This window comes from Salvelinus fontinalis, chromosome 35 (genome assembly GCF_029448725.1).
Source record: "Salvelinus fontinalis isolate EN_2023a chromosome 35, ASM2944872v1, whole genome shotgun sequence".
Lineage (NCBI taxonomy): Eukaryota > Metazoa > Chordata > Actinopteri > Salmoniformes > Salmonidae > Salvelinus > Salvelinus fontinalis.
In genome coordinates this window covers 30438007-30462388 of record NC_074699.1, presented here as the reverse complement: position 1 = coordinate 30462388, position 24382 = coordinate 30438007, and the positions used below count along the sequence as shown (strand labels likewise).

Below are 24382 nucleotides of genomic sequence, written 5' to 3'. Positions count from 1 at the left end.
ATCCAAAAATCAACAGCTGAGGACTAATCCTCACTACATCTGATTCTATTCTAAATGAACAATCAATTACAGAGAGAGAGAGTGTGTGTGTGTGTGGGGGGGGGGGGGGGGCTAGGACTGATTGATATCTGGCAGTGAAGACACAGTGAAGACTGTCACTCTCTCTCACACACACAGACACAGAGAGAGAGAGAGAGAGAGAGAGAGAGAGAGAGAGAGAGAGAGAGAGAGAGAGAGAGAGAGAGAGAGAGAGAGAGAGAAAGCGAGGGTCGAGTCGTTCTCAACATACCGCTCCAAACACTCCCCCAAAATGATAGGAATTAGGCTCCTTATACACAAAGCAACACTCTGCCAAGATAAAGAGCCAAATATTAAGAAGGCAATGTTCAAATACAGTAAACAGAATAACAGACGCAAAAAGACGAATAATATCCTACCAAAATGATGCAAATAATTGTTGGTTGTTTTGTGTGGCTAATATAAAATATATCAATACATGGCATCTCCATGGCCGGGGATCAAACACGTATGTAATTAGATAAATTGAGTAGTTTGTCCTAAGTAAGCAGGAGAGGGGCTTGGCTGTAAATTGCGTGGTGTGTGCATGCTAAGACACAGGCCTGGCACAGCTGCAGAGAGCCGCACTCACAATTTATCATCTCTACATCGCAGGAGCCGCTGGCCCGCTCCGCTATTAATCATCAGCAAAATCATTTAATTCAGCCCCGGCTCCAACTATTGTCTCAGTCCCCCCCTCTCGGCCCTCGCTCTGGGCACATCAGCCACCACAGCAGAAGCAGCACACACCCTCCTCCTCACACATAACTATCGGAGCAGGAGAGGAGTGAAGGAATTAAAGAGGCTCTCCGTCTGTGTAATAGGGCAACACATCATCACTTGCACATTGGAGGTTATTTGGGTGAATTAATGAAGAAGCTTGTTAGGGGTAGCCTCGCAAGCCGCCTGATCTTGCGGCAAACATTCATGTAAGCTTGCGAGGCTATGTTAGGGTGGATGCTTCCGTTTTTCTATCAATGAAGAAATGCAATGATTCTGTTATTTTAATTTCAACTAACTCATTTGTAACAGTGATAAAACTGCACCTGCTTAGTTTTAACAGATACTATGAGGAGACACAATGCAAACTGTTTCATCAATGTGAGATGATCATGAATTTAAACTGGAGTCAAAAAAAAATGTCAAAAAAATATGCACCCCCTCTCCCCAACATGAACAATATTTTCACATAACCCTCCCCTTGTACTGTAAAAAAAAAACACACCCCCCCCTCATAAGATTCTCTCTAAAACAATGATTACCACCACAAATAACAATAACTGGTATTGCATGGTATTGTGACAGTCAATGCCACGCAGGGCAACAGGCCAGAAGGTTGAGGTTTCGCTGACCACCACAGATGAGCTCTCGCTCCCTGCCTGTTTCATTACACTACGATCAGAGCCGGCTGCAGACAATGATCAGCTAGGGGGAAATCAGATTTTCAACATTTTGATGCTATATTTATAATTATTTTAAATACATGCAACCATTTTCCACTAACAAGTTTCTGTGCAATTCACCACACACAACCCATGAGCAATTCATAACTGCATACCTAGTACCAACTTTGAGAGCTTCATCATGGCTTGGAGGCTGGAATTATATTAGAGTGGAGTGGATGAACGTGTGCAGGTAGCCTACAGGATACTTTTGAAGTAGCCTAATCAGATTAAAACCTTGTGACTGGTTGTGTTTATGCCACTCATAAAAGATAATACATTTTAAAAGTGAAATAACAAAAATGTATGCTATATTGAGGCATTAGGTTGTAGGTCAAGGAATAGCCGCTTGAATGGGGAAATAGGCAGAACGTGTGTTGAGCTTTGCTGAATAACCGGGCCTGCTGGGAGCATAGGCCTATGTCTTCACGCTATATAGAACGACTTGGGAGAATGATGATCGGCAACAGACAGCGCATCAGTATCAGAAGTAAAAAATACAGCCAGACTGTCCTGTACTGGGCCTTTCTAGACCTTATAATCTGTCCAGAGTAGACGCACAACTGATCCAAATGGAATGAAACAGGCAAATCACAGGGCGTTTGCACTGTTATTGAAATGACATTTTCACTGCAGTTTACAGCCTAGCGTAGAATTGTACTCACTTGAAAACAATAATGCAAATATGAATTGCATTGTGATGTTGTAAGCTGGTCTAGGTAGGATAATTATATTGTTCCTAAGGCCATACACATGTAATTAACTGTATAACAGATCTATTTATTTATAAAGTGAGGCAAGGCAGTGATTAAAAAGAAAATTCTAATATAAAAATCTAATTAAAGATGTACCCCTTGAAATAATACCAAACAACCTTTGTAGAACACCTAGGGACATCACAAAGTGATTTCAGCCTTTTGGTTTTGTAGCGAACGGTGGGGCAGGAAATACAACTCGGGTCACTGGCGTGAAAGACAAACACCCTATGCATCGCGCCAATAGGGTTAACCCACATGCTGGGAATTGTAATGTGGTGGCAGGTAGCCTAGTGGTTGGAGCGTTGGACTAGTAACCAAAAGGTTGCAAGATCAAATCCCCGAGCTGACAAGGTAAAAATCTGTCGTTCTGCCCCTGAACAAGGCAGTTAACCCACTGTTCCTAGGCTGTCACTGAAAATAAGAAATTGTTCTTAACTGACTTGCCTAGTTATACCAAGGTTTTCTACTCTGTACTTGAAGGCACCTCCCTGTGCTTTGACTAGTCAGCCCCCTAGCACGTCCGAGCAGTTGGCCGCACAGCCACCCTCCCACCTCTGAGACCAGTGTACCAAACGGCAGGACAAGGATATGAAACCAGGTCACTGGTGTGAACATCCTATGCATCGTGCCATCTCACTTGGTAGGAATAGTGTCAGTCACTCTTAGCAATCTCTCTTATCCTGAGCAATTAGGGCCAAGTGCCTTGCTTAAGAGCACATCAACAGATTTTTCACCTAGTCAGCTCGAGATTTGAACCAGCAACCGTTCGGTTACTGGCCCAACGTTCTTAGTTGGGAGCCTCGCTACCTGCCACTCTCATCACGGCTCATATACTGAGGATTGTGACAGTATAATGGTTTTGGAATGACAGTCACAGGAACCAGGGTTTGAGTCCCATTCAGGGTTCCTCCCTAATCCACTATATTGGTGTCAGGTGTTGGAAAGCACCATTGAAAGCATGTCCCAGACGAGTTTTAGTCACAGTACATTTGTGTTAGGCTAGCAGTGTCAGGTTTCTGTACTGCACATGAGATGGCAGAGTATACAAAACAAATGTGCACCTGATTGATACAAATAATCATGATATCATTCTGCCAGGTAGGCCTACTTTGCATTCAGCATTTAATTGGGAAAGTTTGGGGAAAATTAAGTTGTGTCAAATTGGCTGGATGTCCTTTGGGTGGTGACCATTCTTGATACACACGGGAAACTGTTGAGCGTGAACAACACAGCAGTGTTGCAGTTCTTGACACACTCAAACCGGTGCGCCTACTACCATACTCCGTTCAAAGGCACTTAAATATTTTGTCTTGCCCATTCACCCTCTGAATTGTACACATACACAATCCATGTCTCAATTGTCTCAAGGTTTTAAAATCCTTCTTTAACCTGTCTTCTCCCCTTCATCTACACTGATTCAAGTGGATTTAACAGATGACATCAATAAGGGATCATAGCTTTCACCCCGGTTCACCTGGTCAGTCTATGTCATGGAAAGAGCAGGTGTTCCTAATGTTTTATACAGTCAGTATCTCTTATTTTTAGAAGTGTTTACTTCAAGCTGACCAATAGCATCTATTGAGTTGCAATGCCCGATAATTGAATATCCAAATCAACTTAAATTATCTACGTTTTGCAGCAACACAATTCGAAAGGAAGGATACAGCTAAGTTTTTTCCTTTTATTGTTTGCGATTCACAAATTATTTTGATTCCCATGATTTGATTCACCGCAATTTAACCAAACCACAACTCATTCTACTACTACTACAATGGCGACGCACATCATTCAATTTCTCAAAATAATCATTTATAAAGAATAGTTTTATATGAATTAAACGAATCATCATCATTTTTTTTTTTTTTTTATTATTCTGAGAAATGTGGAGGGGGCGTCTGTTATATAGTCAATTAAATCTGTAGGGCCTAAACAAGATCAATAGGGGATATTATTTAACTGCGTGTCTCATGGCTTTACTGTTCTTTCATGTGCAATGATGCACCTGGCCCTTCCGCTGACTATCAGCTATCCCTCTACGTTCTTGTGGATTTCTGTAGAAAATTGGTGCAGATTTCAATGATTTAATCTGTGTTATGATTGCTAGTTAACCTATTGCAGATCTGGACAAACAATCCACCTACCACTACTGTCACTATGGATAGAGGGCAGGATAGTTGACTGTATAGTAAGCGTGCAGAAAAGCGTAGTGCATAAGGGAAGTACCTAAACCCCTTTTTAGTGGGGGGCGCATGCAAGAAGATGAGGACATGTGGCTATATGGAATAAATTATATAGTACAACCAGCAAAATGGGGAATGTAAACCACAGAAAAATGCACTACCCTTCTGTGCCCAAAGTTTTAAAAAAGTTACACAACACCAACCTCCCACCCCAGTAACCTCCCACCCCAGTAACCTCCCACCCCAGTAACCTCCCACCCAGTAAATGTCGACCTGTCCCTTATCAAGAGAAAAGAGACACCAACCACTATAAAGGTGATTTAAACGTTATGATAAGATGACCTCACCCATGTTCAGATTATGCATGCATGCACACACTCTCACATACAGACACACACAACACCTTCCATTCACCTCTTAATAATGTGCACATTGCTGCATTGGTGTGCTGCTAAAAACGAAAAGGAAAGAAAGAGTGAGATTGAACTGAATCCCTGAAATGCTGTCTTATTCACACCGTCACATCTCTGTCCTTATTAACCAATTGTTGTAGAACACTAAAACAAAATGCACTCCTTCATTCTCCTACACAAGACTCTTGGACAGTTTGACATGACAAACACATTGAGATGGATCTTCAGTTCCTGTCCCCTCGGATTAAGATCCATCCTCAGAAGAGGTCTCAAAGGTCATAAGGTAAACGCTAAACCAACAGCGGGTTGGGAGAAGCGCTACTGTGCCTCATCTGCCCACGCCTACCCCAGTGACTCATTATGCATCGCCCTGGCACCGTCTCCTACATCCCCTCACATGCACGACAGAGCCCCCTTCGCCTGCTGGGTGTACCCCTGTCTTTCGGAGCATGGTCTGTTCTCTGTTCTAGGCCAACTGCAAGGGGGGAGGAGGGCAGGGAGGAGAGAAAAGTGAAAAGGGGTAGATAGGGATTGGGCTGTTGCAAAATACACACATACACACATACACACACACACATAGATAGCTATAGAAACACAGGAACATACAAGTATAGTCTCACAAAAATAGTCACACACACATACAGGCACGGATTTGGCATATAAACATAGACATGTGCACACACACACACACACACACACACACACACACACACACACACACACACACACACACACACACACACACACACACACACACACACAAATGCAAGGACATACTTCCATTGCCCCACTAACATGTGGAACTACAACAAATCCAGATGTTCCAAAAATCATAAATGTCAAAAAATTGTAGTTTTGCATGAAAGCACAACAAAAAGTAAGCTCACCTTGTTATGAATTCAAATTGAGGATGAAATGCATCACTTCAGTTTTAATAAAACGTGTAATCATAATGTACAATGCACACATGTATGTATGCTACTGGCATTGTACTAAGCTTTAAATCCAATGACATGAATGATAGATTGATATTGAAAATAATTATGGAATGTAAATACATACCCAGGAGGCTTGATCCATGGCAAATAATGTTAACTCTTACATCAAATATACCTTTAATTTTGTTTATTCAATTTGAGGGATTTTTTTTTTACATGAAATTGTATTTAGTTCAAATAAATATTGAACAGTGAAACAAAGTCTAATTAGTAATGAGACTGTCTATCTTACACCTTTCTTTATTTTTAAATAAAACATGAATAACTTTGTAGTAACACTTTTACTACTGACCTGTAAAGATGCTCACAGAAATGTTAAGGTGCATCACTTCCAAATTGATTTTATCTCTATCAAAAGTACAATGTGTATCTATTTTCGAAGCTAAATTGTGTTCCACATTTAAGATGTTGTCTGAGATTTTGAATGAGGCTAATATTAGACCGGGTTGCAACCTAGACAACCAAATTGTTACTGATGTGCGTATCTGGCATTAGTCATGCCTCCTTCCATCTGCACTGATGAAGACAAATCCCACAGACTAGAACAACTTCAGGAAAATTTGACGAAAATGGATGAATACCAATTCACATATAGCTTAATTCAAGTCAATCCCCCAAATGTAACTCCTCGTGTCTATTCCCATTAACATGAACTACTCTGGTTTTGTTTGTGAAATCCACATTCAGTCATTATCTCTGCAGGTATATGTCAAGAGAAAACGAAGAAACTTAATGAAAGGCCAATTACATACATTTATTGCATTTCATTTAATTGTAAGAAATTAAAAAAAGAGCACATATGAACATTATATAATATGGTTAGTGAGGGAAATAATTTTGCACAGCAAAATATATAAGAGGAAAGTTTAATTAACATATGCCTTAAAGATTTATTGATGAATGGTAACCCCCCCCCCCCCCCCCCCCATTTTGTACAAGCAGGGTGTCAATCCCTCTCTATTTAACAATGTCCAGACATTATTGATTATAATAATATTATTGCCTTGTAAATAATAAGTTTGTCTGAGCCAAAAATATCTAGTACTGGTTGACAACAAACTATTAAAATTAAGTTATCCAGCAAAGCCAAAAAGTATCGGTCTGCGTTTTTGAGTTAGCTTCATAGAGTTCCCATTCTATGATATATTGCAGACTACATTTTAGTGCAATTCAGTCCAAAATACATTATCAAAATGCAGGGTTCACGCTGACTTAGGGCTGAAGTTTCTACTCATTTAATACTTTGGTTTAAAATACAGTGAGTGGTAGGTGAAGACAAACACTACTACAGCTGTCAAACTACTGCTTGAACTGCAAGAACATGCTGCACAAAGCGCTGCTTATGCATGGAAACAATACTGTTCAATTGTATCAACTGAAGACGCCCCAACCTCTCCTACCAATGACAGGAAAACAATTTAGTGCACAGGACTGTATGAAACCTACAGCTAAATGATCCTAATCATCTACATCACATTCTTTTTTAAATGTCAACTAGCACATCCATGTTTTCCTTTAGATGCACAGAGTATAACAACTACTGTAGGTCTACAAATACTTCAATTATAATCCAGAGCGTTCCACAGTTGTTAAATGCACAAAGATGGGGTATTTTTTTTTTTATAAACAAACTGCTTTTAAGCAACATACAGTTTAGTCCCATTTAGGGATAGATAATTCATTTTAGAATAGTTGAGGTCCTTTTTGCTCCCTCGCTACATGGATCCCCGCCGAACAACTTCCATCAGGAATGCGTCATTCTGTATAGAAATGGGCGCTTAGTAGTATCATTCAACACAGTTGAAATGCACTTACACGGTAAGGGGGGTGGTATAAGAGTCCTCCTCACTTTTTTGTTGCTGTCCCAAAAAAGGTGATCAGGTCATAAAACAAGTATGAATGCCATGCTGGAGTCATCCGATAAAAGTACATTTTCAAGCACAAAAGGAAAAGAAAAACCGTACATGTCCAGCATGCAGGCCAGTTCAATAACATATCTATTTTAAAATAATGGATATTGTTTATTATGAGTAATAGTCTGTTTGTTGCTTAACACAAAATAGCAAGCATTACGCATGAGATGAGGTGGGGTAAAATGGTAGACTCGCAGTCCTCCGAGTTTGGCATAACAAAAACTGAAAGGGAAAAATGCCAAAAACGTCTTCTTACTGTAGATGGATGTAGTTTTTGACAGGTATTTGTACACGGATTTCAAAGTCGAAAGGTGAAAAAGTGAAGTCGATGAACTTCCAAGGCGTATACTTAGTGCTTGCATGCACACATAGTATACAGCAACATTGTAAAGTTAAAACAACTTCGAAAAATAATAAATGCTAGTTCATATTTAAAAAAAAGTCAAGTCAAATGAAAGTCAAATGAACAACGCAAGTCAAATGAACAACGATGAAAAAGAGCTTGACAAAAATATGCATCAAATAATAAGTATGGTAGCAAAAAAAATGATGATGGCAGGTTTCAGTTTCTACTCCAAAATTAAGGACAATTATGACAAAGTTCCATCTTTCTATTGCAAGCCCCAAAACTCAGACTTGAGCAAACCCCTGTTGTAAAAAAAAAAATACAACCGGAAAAAAAAGTTTGCTTATTAGTTTTCTTCGTCTAGTAAGCCCCATTACAAAAAAATCACAATGAAAACTTTTAAATGAGGGAACTGACAAACTCTGTTTTCATGATAATGTCGACACTCACATGAAAAACTCCGGGGAGGAAGGGTTGTTGTCACTGCTGGATCCATTTTCTCTGAAGCCGTTGCTGATGAGCTTCTCATATTTGTCTTTGTATGCGTCTCTCTCCCGGGCCAGCCTGGAGATCTCCGCCTTGAGGTGGTCGACTTGCTGGACGAGCTGCGTCTTCTCGCCCTCCAGGACGTGCCGCTGCTGCACCCGCTTGTATCGGCAGGACTGCGCATAGCCTCTGTTCTTTAGGGTCCTCCTCTTCTGTTTCAGCCGGATCACTTCTTCCTTGCTGACTCCCCGTAGCTGCCGGTTGAGCTCCCGCACCGACATGCCCACCAGCTGGTCGTCCGAAAACCGGTCGTCCAAATGTCCCATGTGTGGGTGGTTTCCTCCGGAGCTGCCGTTGGACGAGACACCGGGTGATTGGTGATGGTGGCCACCGTTGTGGTGGTGATGGTGGTGATGGGGACCCCCGTTCTGGGCTGCTGCAGCGGCGATAACTGCGGACACCACCGCCGCGGCAGAGCCCATCTCTTCCCCGCCCATGTTGCCTCCTCCTCCGGCTCCGCCGGCAAACTGCTGCCCTCTAGCATAGCCATCGAAGGACTGGAGCTGGTGACTGCTGTTGATCAGCGCCTCAACTGCGTCTTCGGGGCTGAAGCCCAGCGCCTCCGGATTCAACTGCGGTTGATAACCGGACATCCAGTAGAAATCCTCCAAGTGTGCCTTCTGTTCGCTCCCCGACCCCGGACTGGGCGACGAGAAGCTTGGAGAAGGGGGCACCGAGCTGCAAGGCGTGCTCATCGGGGTGGAAGACAAGGATCCCCCGGCAATAAGGCGGCTGCACTGGCTGATGTTGCGATCGGGCTCCACCGGCTCCTTTTTCACTTCAAACTTCATCAGATCGAAGTCATTAACATATTCCATGGCCAGGGGACTGGTGGGCAGGTCGGAGTTGCTCATTGCCAGTTCTGATGCCATCCTCTTGCTGCCGACAGTCCTCCAAAGGGGGTGAAGAGCAGCTGTCAAACTGGGTTGGTTTGGAAGAACGTGAGCCAGTTTGATTTTTAAGCGTATTTGTCTTAAAGTTAAAAAATTGGTTTTCAATGTCCTTTTTGCAGCGACGAGTTCCCAGCTGTAAATTAATAGTTTTCTTTTCAGAGTCTACTGCACAGACGCACCAGAGCCGCGCTCGCGAGTTGCGGAATCCTCTTTCAGCATGAGAAATTCGGCGAATTGGTATTTTTAACATTTAACACTTTACTGTTTCTTCATGGATAGGCCTACATTGCGTAACGCGGAGAGGGTGAAATGTCGAAGGAGAGGGGTAAATGTTGCCTCGCACGTAAAATGCCTCTCACTTGTAGGCGATTTTTTAGAAGGATCACACAGCAGATGAGTTTAAAAGCATTGCAGAGTTTTATAGCAGCCCTGACGTCAGATTGGAAATGGGAAATTGACTTGGACGAAGAGCCAATGGGCTCGCACAATCTATGGGCTAATTAACATATTAGTACAGAAACAAAACTTTTCTCAACTGTCAAAGGCTATCAGCTGACTGTCAGCTGCAATTCAACCTCTTAACTCTTTCGCCTCTCCATTTTAGGTATATTATTTCAATGAACATTTATTCTACCATTTGGATAAAAAAAAAAACCATTAAATTGTCTCACTGCGCTCATGGTGGGGAAAGGACAGTAGGCTTTGTGCACATTATGGTTCGATTTAAGGTTGTTGCAAGTGGTTCTGGTAACATTTTAATATCCAAATGTAAATTACAATATGCAAATTATGAAGTTATTGAAGCAATAATATAAATGCGTAATAACGATTTTGTATGGTGGTAAGATTTATATTAGTTTCAAAAGTATCAAAACATAGTATTCATGATTTATGATGTGAAAATATTGGGGGAATGGTTATGCACACGTTTTCACAGTTCGTGGTACTTGAAATTCTAAGTGGTCAAATCTACCAGTAGCCTAACCAAAATGCATAAGCATGCTTTACAATCATCTTAGTTACATGAACAACAGCGTTGGCTCATACAGTATTAATATGTGACAGAATACAGGAATACATACGATTCGGTGCTGAAGTTCTATGAAATAAAATTACAAAGGATTTGTGGAGAGCAGACATACATCTGCCGTTCTAAAACTCAACAGTGCCACCTTTTGGGGACATTGAAGCACCGTTCTCCAAAATGGATACATTGGCAGGGGAATAGCCAAATGTGGTGCATATTTCTGGCATATTCCGCATGAATCACGTGTCAATGTAAAGTTTTTTGGGGGGAGAAAATATAGGCTACAACATTCCCCATTCCATCAGCTGTATACACTAGACTGTGTAGAACATTCGTTACATAAGACAAGTAAACATGTACTTCATACGTGGTCCTATCAAATCATCATCCCCTCAAATAGGCTGCTATAAAGCAGTGGTTACATGGGAGTCATTCAGTAATGAACTATGTGTTCCAACCAGGCGGAGATTAGCCTACGTGCACTACAGTGCTATATATATATATATATATATATATATATATATATATATATATATATATATATATATATATATATATAAACTTTATCTAAAGCAGTGATTCCGCGGGCCCTGCTCCAAAGTCATACATTAAACCACTCTATTGTACATTGCACTTTATCTCGACAGTTCAGAGGTCAGACATTTCCTCTAGTTTTAATGGACTGCATGTCATACGCAACTCACTTGTTGAAGTCTATTGCACAGACGAACCAAAGCCGCGCGTGCCAGCTTAAACATGTAGTTTTATACAACACTATCCAGCCAAATTACCACCCTACAACTATTTACCTACAACTATTTACTATTACCTCCCTCATTTAGTCAGTCTAATCAGTGATATAATGCTCCGTTCACGACTTCTCGTAATTTCGTAAATACCAGCATCCGACTGGGAAAAATCCCCTTCAACGCCCCTCCAACTGACTGGTAATTACTAGAGTAAAAATTGTATATGCCTATCATCCGCGTGCTCCAACTTTTCCACTTGCACCTCTCTGACGTCATTTGTAAAAAAATATTTTAAAAATATCGCAAGCATGGTGGCATCTTAATTTTGATTTATAATCTGCCTCTGATCTGGCAGACTCACTAAACACAGATGCTTTGTTTGTGAATTATGTCTGAGTGTTGGACTGTGCCCCTGGTTATCCACAATTTAAAATAACAAGAACAATGTACCATATGGTTTGCTTAATATAAGGAATGTGAATTTATTTATACATTTACTTGTTATACTTAAGTATATTTTTGCAATTACATTTACGTTTAATAGTTAAGTATTTAAAAACCAAATACTTGTAGACTTTTACACAGGTAGTATTTTACTGGGTGACTTTCACTTTTACTTGAGTCATTTTCTATAAAGGTATTTGTTTTATTTTTTACTTGGGTACTTTTTCCACCACTGCTTTCTGCCCCCTGCATGTGTCCTTCGATACTGTGTATCCCTCTCGTCACCATATTCACTAATGTAGTCTTTGTCTAAACTCAGTGTGGGAGTGCTTCCAATGTATGAGAAAGCTCATTGCACAATAACCAGTTTGATGAGTGGAGATGCGTTGGAAGTCATTCAAATGCCATCCCTGATTAAGTTTAGTCACCTGACAATGACAACACTCAAGTGAAAGACCAATGATCTACAAACACAATCACACACAAGGCCCTATCACACAGGCTTTGGCAATACAGCGAAGTCAAATAGTGGAGATAGACTTGGACTCATCCTGTGCTATATCACTATGGTGTTGTGGATCAATGCGTGTTTAGAATGTTACCATCTGAACTTTGTTTATTGGCGATGAGTCAAGGGGTCAAAGGTGAGATTAAATCCTCTAGACCTGATAGCTGTGGGATCATGGTCAATGGAAAATCCCCCTGTTAGCTGTCATACTGTACCTGTCTAGCTCATAATCACTATGATGACTGATGTCAATGGTTTTTGATTCGTCATTCAGGTGGGATGATGCTGATCCCTACAGATCGTTCAAGATGAACAGAGCTTGTGTATGTTTACATAGGAATCATCACAAGGCTAAAATAGGTGACAGTATGGATTTCATATAGCAATGCCCCAGATACCTTCTTTAGTAGGATGTATTCCCCTGTCATTTGATAATGTTGTTATCGCTAACACACATATAAGTTCATTTTTATTAATGTTGTTATCGCTAACACACATATAAGTTCATTTTTATTAATGTTGTTATCTCTAACACACATATAAGTTCATTTTTATTTCACATTAACAAAGGTTACCGTGCAGCTTTTGTTAGTTGGTCCAAGGTAATGTGTACTCAAGGCAAGCAAAGACAAAGGTGTTGGTATTTAATCTATCTCTTGAAAATAAAATAAAATGTTTATTTCAAGTGGAGATAAAACCAGATAAGAACACAGCCCTGTAGATACTGTACAGGCATAGATCCAGAAAAGGAGAGACGTGGAAACTTGTGTGGTTTTAGCTCTGTAGATTGTTGTCCACTGACTGATTTTGAGAACAGAAGGTGTTCGTTTTTCACTTTTTCATTCAGGCAGTTTTATTTAGTTGTCTGTCTGTCTGTCTGTCTGTCTGTCTGTCTGTCTGTCTGTCTGTCTGTCTGTCTGTCTGTCTGTCTGTCTGTCTGTCTGTCTGTCTGGCAGGCTGGCTGGCTGGCTGGCTGGCTGGCTGGCTGACTGGCTGTCTGTCTGTCTGTCCCAACGGAAGTTGGGAAGCGTTGAACTCGCTGAACGGTTATAAAAACATCAGGCAGATTGGCATGGTCCTCTTTCACATAGATTGGCAGCTGGGACTTTATTTAATTGGCATATCATTACACTGTGTGTACCTGGGAAGCTAACGATACTCAGTCCTAGGGATGAGATCATAGTCTTGGAGTTGGAGAGAGACAGAGAGACTATGGTTATAGGCTTTTGTCACAGGCATGAAACGGCTATTTGTCAACGCCGTGTCAAAAGCGGAGACAAAGCTTCCCTCCAAATAGTCAGAGGTATGAAGCCCGTGGTGGATCTTACATGATCACTTTATCAATGGACGGTAAAGTACAGTTATCCCAAAAACTACTTAAGTTGTACTTTAAACTATTTTGACTTAAGTAATTTACACATGTACAGAAAGGGACAGAGAGGTACAGAAAGGGACAGAGAGAGACAGAGAGAGACAGAGAGAGACAGAGAAGGTAGTCAGGAGGCACAACGATACACAGGAGGTATTCTGAGAACAGAAGCATGGTCTTTAGTGAGCCATCTTCTGTGAAGAGGATGTGGCTAGCAAACGCTAACACTATCTGACCACAGCAACAGCAGAGAGAAAGGGAGAGAGAAAGAGGGATTCAACTGTTCTTAATATCTTACTGAAATGCATACAATATTAGGTTAGTGAAATGGTTATTGATAGGATGCATAATGCATTCATGTTGAAAGGAGAAGACAGTAGACAGTACCAGTATGCTGCTTCAGATCTTTGACCAGTCGTTGACATAGTCATTGTCACTAATAGTGGGCAAAAACTTATCAGCAAGACATTTTCATAGAGATTCAATTGTAAACAGCATGAAAGTCACAAATAAATTATGAGACTGATTGTGAAAGAGTGAATTCACAAAACGTGTTATAATACTGTTTCAGAAAGCGCTAACCCGCAAGCTACGAAACCACTCGATACATGTGAAAACAGATAGGTACTCTGTTCCCCGATGCTTCGCGTTAGCCTGAACCTGAGTTCAGATGCTCTTGGTCAGTGTGCGCAGTGGGTTATTGTGCAGGACATTTCATATGCCTACACAGTAGTGAATTCTTGCCTGCATAGGACCGGAGACCATACTTATATATTCAGTATATAATAATAAGAATATATAATCCATTTAGCAGATGTAATTGCACACACAGTGGTGGCCATGAGCACTGGCAGCAAAACAAAGCAACATGCTCTAGCTTCTAATTCTGCATATAGACCCCATAGAATAACACGATTTCTGTCATCTGACCCTGAAACAAGTTTCCAGTGATCTCAAACGATGCCATTATATCCATGGCAGCTCATACGCTTATATACAAATAAACCCAAAAACTATTGTAGAGCGTCTATGCCCATATTCTCCCTCTAGTCTTTTGTTTGGGGTTACCTGCTCATGGAAAGACACAGCACGGTAAGGCAGTGTGGCGTTCCCTGGGGTAGAGCCACAGCAGTGCAGCGAGACTAATACACAAGCGAAGGCAAAGCTCATTAGTCATGAAAGAACAAAGTGCCAAACCTAATTTAGCTGCTTTTGTGTCTTTGAAGTTATTGATGATGCAGTGCGGAGAGGGAGAGATCTACATGGAAGGGATATTACCACTGTGCAGCAAGTAGCCTGATCAAAAGACCGAGAGAGTAGGAAGATGGTTGTCTTACCGGACAAAATGGAGGGGAAATACAGATAGGTAGGTAGAGATATGTATTCAGGCGAAGACACCTTAGTTTTAAAAGCGTAATGAATGTGTGTTAAAATATATATTTTGGTGGAGTATCAGTGAGCTATAAAAATAGAGAGATTCGTACACTCTGTATATATAAACTCACAGTCATTTATTGGGTAAAACACCAACGTTTCGGCATCACTGGGCCTTCTTCAGGGTCACCCAGTTGATTCGCTGGAGTCAGCACCTCCACACAAAATAATTGTGCTCCAGCTCCAGATTTTTATTAGAGTAGCAGTGTGTCATAGAGAATCGATGACATGAAAGCTACTCTCTATTGGACAAAGAAGCATGTTAAATGAAATGCCATGTTCATTAAAAGTATTTGATGTATATACACACAATAAGATAATGTCTAGAAATGCATTTAGTAGGAATTAGTTCATTGGGTACAAAGCATTTTCTTTAGGAATGTCTTAGACAATGGAAGATGTCATAAGGAGAAGTCACAGAAAGCACAGCCCCTGAAGCACCAAAACATGTCAACATGACCCCTCATTGGAAGGACTATTCATGAGGAGAATTAACATATCACTTTTTGGACCCTTAGAACTAAACTCTTAAGCGGCACTTTAACACTGCATGATTAGCTCCTAAGGCAAATGTGTGTTCTATAAAGTTTTCTTTTTGTTTTATGATAATAGGGATATTTTTTGTATTATATCCAGTGTCTTCCAGCTAAACACTGGAAAAGTATATTTCATCATCTGTTTATTTACCTGTCTAACTGTTAGAACACACACACACACACACACACACACACACACACACACACACACACACACACACACACACACACACACACACACACACACACACACACACACACACACACACACACACACACACACACACACACCCCATTTGGTTGTTGATTGGTCATTGTTCTATTCTATGTCCTTGAACCATCTTCTCTCTGATCCTGATTTAACAGTTGAACCTGTATCAGCTCTCTCTCTCTCTCTCTCTCTCTCTCTCTCTCTCTCTCTCTCTCTCTCTCTCTCTCTCTCTCTCTCTCTCTCTCTCTCTCTCTCTCTCTCTCTCTCTCTCTCTCTCTCTCTCTCTCTCTCTCTCTCTCTCTCTCTCTCTCTCTCTCTCTCTCTCTCTCTCTCTCTCTCTCTCTCTCTCTCTCTCTCTCTCTCTCTTCGACATTTAAACATCATTAACCCTAAACACACAGTAGAGCAGGAATTAACAGCTCCACTGAATAGTTACACTGAATAGACTATCAGAGTGGGTTAGATCTTGTACTGTATCAGGACTGTATTTGTCTCATTCTTACACACACTGGCCCTCATTTATCAATCGTGAGCAGCATGGATATGGGGTTTGTGGTTGTTTTCAGAGTTGTTTTTGTATAGTTAAACAAATCATTTCTGAAATATAAGTTTGATAGATCTTGCGTGGTTTGTTTAATAATGTGTTCTTCAATCGAATGTATTGTGATAAATAACGAGGAGACTGAGTGGACAGGTCAGTGGTCAGTGAGACGTTTGCTGTGGGACTGCAATAGACAGGAGTGGCAGGAGAAGGGGGGAAAGTTGTGAATTAAACTGACAACAGTTCAGTGAGAGGCAGCCAGGGGTTGATAAGGCACAGAGCTGCCATCTAATCAGTCACTTAGGCGTCCCAACACTGAGCTGTACCACACACACACTCACACACACTCACACACACAGACACACACACCAATCTGAATGCGTTATCCAGGGCTCTACTGTTTACAGTCTAAGAGCTGATAGGGTCTGCTGCAAGTACTCTGAATGTTGTCTGAATGCGTTATCCAGGGCTCTACTGTTTACAGTCTGGGAGCTGATAGGGTCTGCTGCAAGTACTCTGAATGTTGTCTGAATGCAGCGTTACGGTTTCATAATAGGGTGTCCAGTCCAGTACACAAGTCCCTCCACCCCAACTGACAAGCACTAAGAAGGGCAAGACGTTTCATCAACAGTGTAGTGATAGAGCCACCCTTAGAATCTCAATTTTCACCCTGCCACCAGAATGTGGGCACAGCCAAGCTGTAATTACCTTAATCCATCTGTCACCCAGCGAGAGAGGGCAGAGGGGATAGAGGGAGTGGAGGGGCAGGCAGAGGAGACTAAACAGGGTCAGAGGTGACAATCACCATCTCTCCACTGTGAGGTCTCCAGGACAGCCTCTGTGACCGTAGGGGAAGATATTTGGTGGCACACGGAGGAGGAAACAGCCATTGTCTGACAGGAGAGCGAGGGAGGCCGTATTGAGACCAGGAGGTTGACCCCAGGGGTCAGCGCTGTTGGCTTTGATTTTGACATTGACACCATTGTGAGGTGCATGGCGTGGCTGCAGCAATAAACCAGCGAATCTATCACAGCCATGTGAAAGCCTGAGTCAGACATGCGTGTCTATTGGACTACAGTAGTGATTCGTTCTTTTTGAACAACTCTTTTTAGTGACTCGAGATTCATGATTTCTTTTCCTGAGTGACTCGTTCATTTTATTTGTTTGTTGGACCTGCTGTCCGCAATGACGACAGCAGGATTAATATGTGCTCCTCCGGCTCAGCGGCTCCAGAGATGTGCCCCGACCAACAACTGTAAAATAATCATGCTGCTGGCAGCATAGAGAAGAAAAATACATGTTCAGAACTGGTAATTGCTCGCATGGTGCAAGAATGAAGGCAATTGCTTATTGAATGTTATGATGGACACAGCTTTGTAAAACCAGAACATACACACAGCCTCTGCTCAACAAACTCGAACTAGAGAACAAATCGTTTGGGGTGGTGCAGTTCGCAAACGATATTGTGTTCACAATCTAGTCTGGTTGCGGCCACAACTAGACCTAGTTTCAAATATATGAATAAATAATCGTATTTGTATGCCTAGCAATCAAGTCTCAGTCACAAAGGACATCTCCAATAAGCCCTTTGTAGTGAACGACATGTGAACGAAAGACTCGTAGAATCATCGAGTTTTCAGTACATCGTTGGCCAGTAGGGGTTCTGGCATGCTCTGGGCATTCTGACTCAAGTGAACGAATCGAAAAGATCAGAGTCAGTGAAAAGAGACAAACCCCATCACTAGAATAGAGGGGTGGTGCAGAATAGTTTGGGGTGGTCCCCCAGAATGTCAGGGGTCAAGGGTCAGATCCCATTCCTTGGGATTTGACCCAAGGAATGGGCTGGAATAGGAAGGAATGGAATATAAAAAGAAGAGAAAATAAAAGAAGAAACTGAACAGCGTCATGTTTCTCCATGCCAGTAAGTAGTGAGTCACATCCATATGAGAAGTCTTAGTTCAGCACAGTGGAGTCACATGATTTCCTTTCCATTCTACTTGTCCTTAGAACAGGAGCATACTATTATACTGATATATTCATTCTGACCCTAGCATATGTTGCAGGTAATCTACATAGACATTGTGTTCCAGTGATATAATGTATTGTGTCAGTTTTACACTACATCTCTGTCCCAAACTATACTGAACAAAAATATAAATACAACATGTAAAGTGTTGGTCCAATGTTTCATGAGCTGAAATAAAAGATCCCCAAAATGTCTCATATGCACAAAAAGCTTATTTCTCTCAAATGTTGTGCACATATTTGTTTACATCCCTGTTAGTGAGCATTTCTCCTGTGCCAAGATAATCCATTCACCTGACAGGTGTGGCATATCAAGAAGCTGATTAAATGGCATGATCTTTACACAGGTTCTCCTTGTGCTAGGGACAATAAAAGGCAATTGACATGCTGACTGCAGGAATGTCCACCAGAGCTGTTACCAGAGAATTGAATGTTCAATTCTCTACCATAAGCCTCCTCCAACGTCATTTTAGAGAATTTGGCAGTACGTCCAACAGGCCTTACAACCACAGACAACGTGTAACCATGCAAACGCAGGACCTCCACATCCTGCTTCTTCACCTGCGGGATCGTCTAAGGCCTGCCACCCAGACAGCTGATGAAACTGACTAGTATTTTTGTCTCTAATAAAGCCATTTTGTGGGGAAACTCATTCTGATTGGCTGGGCCTGGCTCCCAAGTGGGTGGGCCTATGCCCTCCGAGGCCCACCCATGGCTGTGCCCCTGCCCAATTATTTGAAATCCATAGATTTGGACCTGATTTATTTATTTCAATTGACTGATTTCCTTATATGAACTGCTACACAGTAAAATCGTTGAAATTGTTACATGTTGCGTTTACATTTTTGTTCAGCATATTTTACCAACTGAATATTTCTCCTGCCCAATTTGACCGTGGCAGACTTGTGGCAATTAGATAGTCCTCTGGTCTGCAGATAGCGGGGTGCACTGTCACAACTCTACATGCAAAGGTTGAGCAATCGAATTAGACAGAGACAACCAAGGGGAGAGTGTGTATTACCCATAATGACATGCAAAGGACATGATTTATTAGTTTAGTCATTTTTAAGGATAAATGTGTAGCTCAATAGTATGACACATTAACTATTGGAATTGGCACTGAGGTCATCTCATATGATTCACTTTCACTGAAGACAGTTTTTTCATTCAGATGTCAGCTTATCTTTTTGATTGGGTTGAACTGCTCATGTTTTGTTACAGCTGCAGTAACATCACTTTTACAACTGTAGGCATTTGGAGTATACATATTTTTGAGGAATTTAATAAGTTTTACAGTAATATAGATAGGGTGACGAGTATTACCAGGGTAAACCCATATCCTCTGTTTTTGGTGACTTGTACTTTTGGTTCATTCATAAGATGGCCTTACATTCATGTTGGGTTTTTTCATTAGCCTAATTAGCAAGGTAGATAAACTAAAGAGCTTGCCTTGAATGCTCCCGACGATGCATGTGTGTGTTGTTGTTGTTGCTTGATCATGGTTGCTACTTGATACTGAAGGAGGTCATGGCATCGGCAGTCATCACCTCCTATCACAAGTAAGTCTTAGTGAGAAATCAGCATCACTGTCAACAACACCGAACAGAGTTTATCTGGTAATGTCTTTGTTACCGACGAGTGGATGTTTTCTCATTCTGTGACTTCATGACCTCTTATCTCATCAATGACAACTGTAAGGAATATCCTTGCGAGGATATTTTAGGAGATCATTGTGCCATATCACAGTGGTCCTGTGAAAGAGTCCTTTAAGTTTTTGCATGTTGTATTGAAATGAGAGCTTGAGTTGATTCATTCAACCATTGCTTCAACCTTTGGATTATTTTCCATAAAACAGAATGAGATCGTTTTGTTATGTTGAACAATATATGTGTTTGACTAACAGGCCAATACAGCCCATGGATTCCATTGAAGTATTGACAGCAGAACTGACTGTCTGTTTCCACCTGTATGAGACCCATGCTGATAACAACCATGGACAGACTGGGACAGGGGTTGTGCTGCCCAACACTGACTATGGGAAGTGCACACTTATCCTGACGTGACTGCAGCATAGGCATCCCCTAACGTCAGTAATGTGCAACTCTGGAATCCGATAGATAACCTCTAGCCTATAAAGGCTTTTATGGAGAGAGAGAAAGGGCGAGAGAGAGATTGTGTAAAATGAATATTTCTGAAGTGAGGTATACCTGATTGTAAGAGCCAGGCAACCAGAGGTGGCATTGCCTGGATAGTGTAATGAAAATATAATACATGGATTGTCCTTATTCCTTGATTCAGAGAACCTCCCTTTAGTGGTTCCCTTGGCATTTGCCTTTGGTGGCGAGATACAGTGTACTCTCAGATATCGTCATACACAGACACACAGACTCACGCACACACTCATTCTCCTATCCTAATGAGAGATTTTCTGACCTTTCTTCATGTACCCCAGGAGAATATTGATGAATCCCCTTTTAAAAATAACTAGGGGGTCATTACATGATTGACAGTTATTTCATCCACAAATAATTATCATATTAATTATGTTGGACTGTACTAGGCTGTGCCAGTGTGGTGGGAGGTGTACCCTTTTAACGGAATGGAACAGAGAGAGAAGTTGTTTTGGTTTTTCAAGACTGCTATTGACCTATACTGTATGTGTTGAATAGGAGTCAGAAGCTCAGCTCTAGCTAAGATGGCTGCTAGACTCATGCTTTCGTCATCGTAACATTGTTGGGGGCTTGTCCGGGATCTGTACTTTGATACAGTATCTACATATTACTTTATTTACTTCTGTAACTCCTGTCTCTTATGTTTACTGTGTGTTTTGTTGTATTCTGTTACCTGTGGGCATTGTGGTCCTTGTAAACATGACATGTTGTATAGAGAAAGAGAGACCGTTCAAGAGGAGGCCAACTAAAGCTCCTCCACTGTGTTATTTAGTCATATGTGTCTACTGGAAGAGAGACTATTAGTCATTCACTGTCCCTAGTATCAACCTTTACTAATCATGGGATCTGAGGTGACATTTTACTCTTTCACTGCTTTGTATTTCAAACCTTTAAATGGTAAACCTAGACCTGTGTCTGGTGCCTACATGGGGACGTGAGGAGATAGATGTTGGCACCTAACAGATCCGTCCCATTATGAGTGTTAAATCAGACATAATCTAAGCTAATGTCACACGACGTCTCCTTTGCTAGCGGACTAATCGCTACGTTGAAAATACAAAGGCTACCAAATTAACTGATATAGAACCTAATGTCATTGTGTGAGCTGTAATTCACCTGTGTGTGTTTGTGTGTGTGTGTTCACGTCTGTCCATGTTTGTGTGTTCATGTCTGTCCATGTGTGTGTGTTTTTGTGTCTATCTATGTGTGTGTGTGTGTGTGTGTGTGTGTGTGTGTGTGTGTGTGTGTGTGTGTGTGTGTGTGTGTGTGTGTGTGTGTGTGTGTGTGTGTGTGTGTGTGTGTGTGTGTGTGTGTGTGTATGTGTGTGTGTGTGTGTGTGTGTGTGTGTGTGTGTGTGTGTGTATCCATCCCTATTAAACCACCATCCATTGTTAGCTTGCTTAGCTTGAGAAAATGTCGTCTGACTGCGATTGTGAACATAGTCCCTTGAAACACTCCCAGTGGGTGAGCGCTTAATGTTCATTTGAGAGCCCTATTCAGAGCCAAGCAATCCTGTGTGAAGCCCAAATGAAGAAGATGATTTAAATGAACTCATTTGAGGGACATTTAATTACAGTGGGAGTGTAATTGAATGTTTCTCTGAAGTGTCTGGTGTCTGGTTCCTAATGAAATGGGTAGGGTGGTGGGGAGACATTCAGTAGACATGGCAGAATATAGGGGCTGGCACTCAGGCTCCTGCTCTGCTTTTAGAACAGAAATTAAGATAGAGACATTTTGTAGATGGTTTTATATGTGAAAGAAACGTTCAGAGTGAGATTAGAAACCCTGGGATCATAGACCCATTGCTTCTGACACTTTGGATCAAGGAAGGTTCATTCTTCAAAGGGGAATACTTTTCTGAATTTAGCCCTGTTTGTACACTAAAACATATCAGAAGACAGTGTTGACAATGTAGAGTCACTTCTAGACTATTGATCTGAACACTGTACAGTACTATAACTTGACCTACCATCTCATATCCAACGGATAGTATGATTGAATCTTGACCACCAAAAAACCAAGCCACCTGCAATGCTCCATGTTTCACACTGTCAGATGTACAACATGTATGTATCCTTACTGTCTCTGCAGGGAGGTGGATGAGTTAAGGGGTGGATGATGTAATGAGGGGTAGGGTTACATGGAGGGAAGACAGTATTTACAGGGCAGTAGCTGGGCTTGGACGGTAAAAAACCCTTCCCCTGGACACATGTAGTTAAGAAAGGACTACCATGGTCCATTGCTGAATGCTTCACTGGCATCGGAAATTCCCACATCGAAACATCTTTACACTTGCACCATCCATTACTGGGAGTCTCATTGCCTCCCTTCCAATGTATGTGTGTGAGTGTGAGTGTGTGTGTGCGCGTGTGTGTCTCCGTGTGTGTGTGTGTTTGTTTCAGTCTTTACAAGAAGCAGAGAAAGCAGCTGCTCTCCCTCTGGCCTCCTCAAAGTGTTAAAACCCAAAGACTTCTAGGGTAGAGAGGCCAATTCAGGACTCTGGTACTGACTAACTGTCATTTAATTCACTGTATCACAATTCCAGTGGGTCAGAAGTTTACATACACTAAGTTGACTGTGCCTTTAACCTCTAACGAGTCACAAACCTGGATCCGGGACCCCCCCATCAAAAAAGCTGACTAGCATAGCCTAACCTAAAGCCACAGGGATATCATATAATAAAATGTTCATGAAATCACAAGTCCAAGACACCAAATGAAAGATACACATCTTGTGAATCCAGCCATCATTTCTGATTTTTAAAATGTTTTACAGGGAAGACACAATATGTAAATCTATTAGCTAACCACGTTAGCAAAAGACACCACTTTTTTTATTCCACCCTTGTCTTACTGCATCAGTAGCTATCACAAATTCGACCAAATAAAGATATAAATAGCCACTAACCAAGAAACACTTTCATCAGATGACAGTCTGATAACATATGCTATACAATAAATATGTTTTGTTAGAAAAATGTGCATATTTCAGGTATAAATCATAGTTTACCATTGCAGCCACCATCACAACTCTCACCAAAGCAACTAGAATAACTACAACGACCATCGTGTATTACCTAATTACTCATCATAAAACATTTCTTAAAAATACACAGCGTACAGCAAATGAAAGACACAGATCTTGTGAATCCAGCCAATATTTCAGATTTTCTAAGTGTTTTACAGCGAAAACACAATATAGCGTTATATTAGCTTACCACAATAGCAAACATCACAACAGCATTGATTCAAGCCAAAAATAGCAATAACGTATAAACCACCAAAATATGTAAATTTTTTCACTAACCTTCTCAGAATTCTTCAGATGACAGTCCTATAACATCATATTACACAATGCATATAGAGTTTGTTCGAAAATTTGCATATTTAGCGGCACAAATCGTGGTTATACAATGAGAAAAGTTGCCAAGCTGCCCAGAAAATGTCAGGAGAAATCTTTGGAGAGGCACCTATTCTAATCAATAAATAATCATAAACTTGACTAAAAAATACAGGTTGGACAGCAAATGAAAGACAAATTAGTTCTTAATGCAATCGCTGTGTTACATTTTTAAAATTAACGTTACTTCAACATACAGCGTGCGTTAAAGCGAGGCTGCATTGAAATTAATGGCGGCTTATGCATTTGACATTTTTCAACAGAACAACGAATTATCTGCATAAATAGTTCTTAAATTTGATGAACTCCCATCAGAATCTTTGGAAAGGTGTCCTTTGTCCAAAAGAATCGTTGCTCGGTTGTAGAACGTCCTCTTCAACGTTGCAATTAGCAGTAAACATTAGCATTTGAGACAGAGATAC

The 24382-nt window shown here is 41.1% G+C and overlaps 1 protein-coding gene across 2 annotated transcripts in view; it reads right to left on the bottom strand.

Moving 5' to 3' along the window:
* The window catches only part of LOC129834718 (transcription factor Maf), a 187353-nt gene extending 177828 nt beyond the window's left edge, over positions 1-9525 (bottom strand). For both annotated transcript variants that reach the window (XR_008756296.1, XM_055899952.1), the window contains exon 1: positions 8558-9525. Coding sequence is in view for 1 of the 2 variants with exons in the window: in XM_055899952.1 (XP_055755927.1) it covers positions 8558-9525 (968 nt within the window). In the remaining variant the exon portion in view is untranslated. The remainder of the gene's footprint in view (positions 1-8557) is intronic.
* Between the last annotated feature and the right edge of the window lie 14857 nt (positions 9526-24382).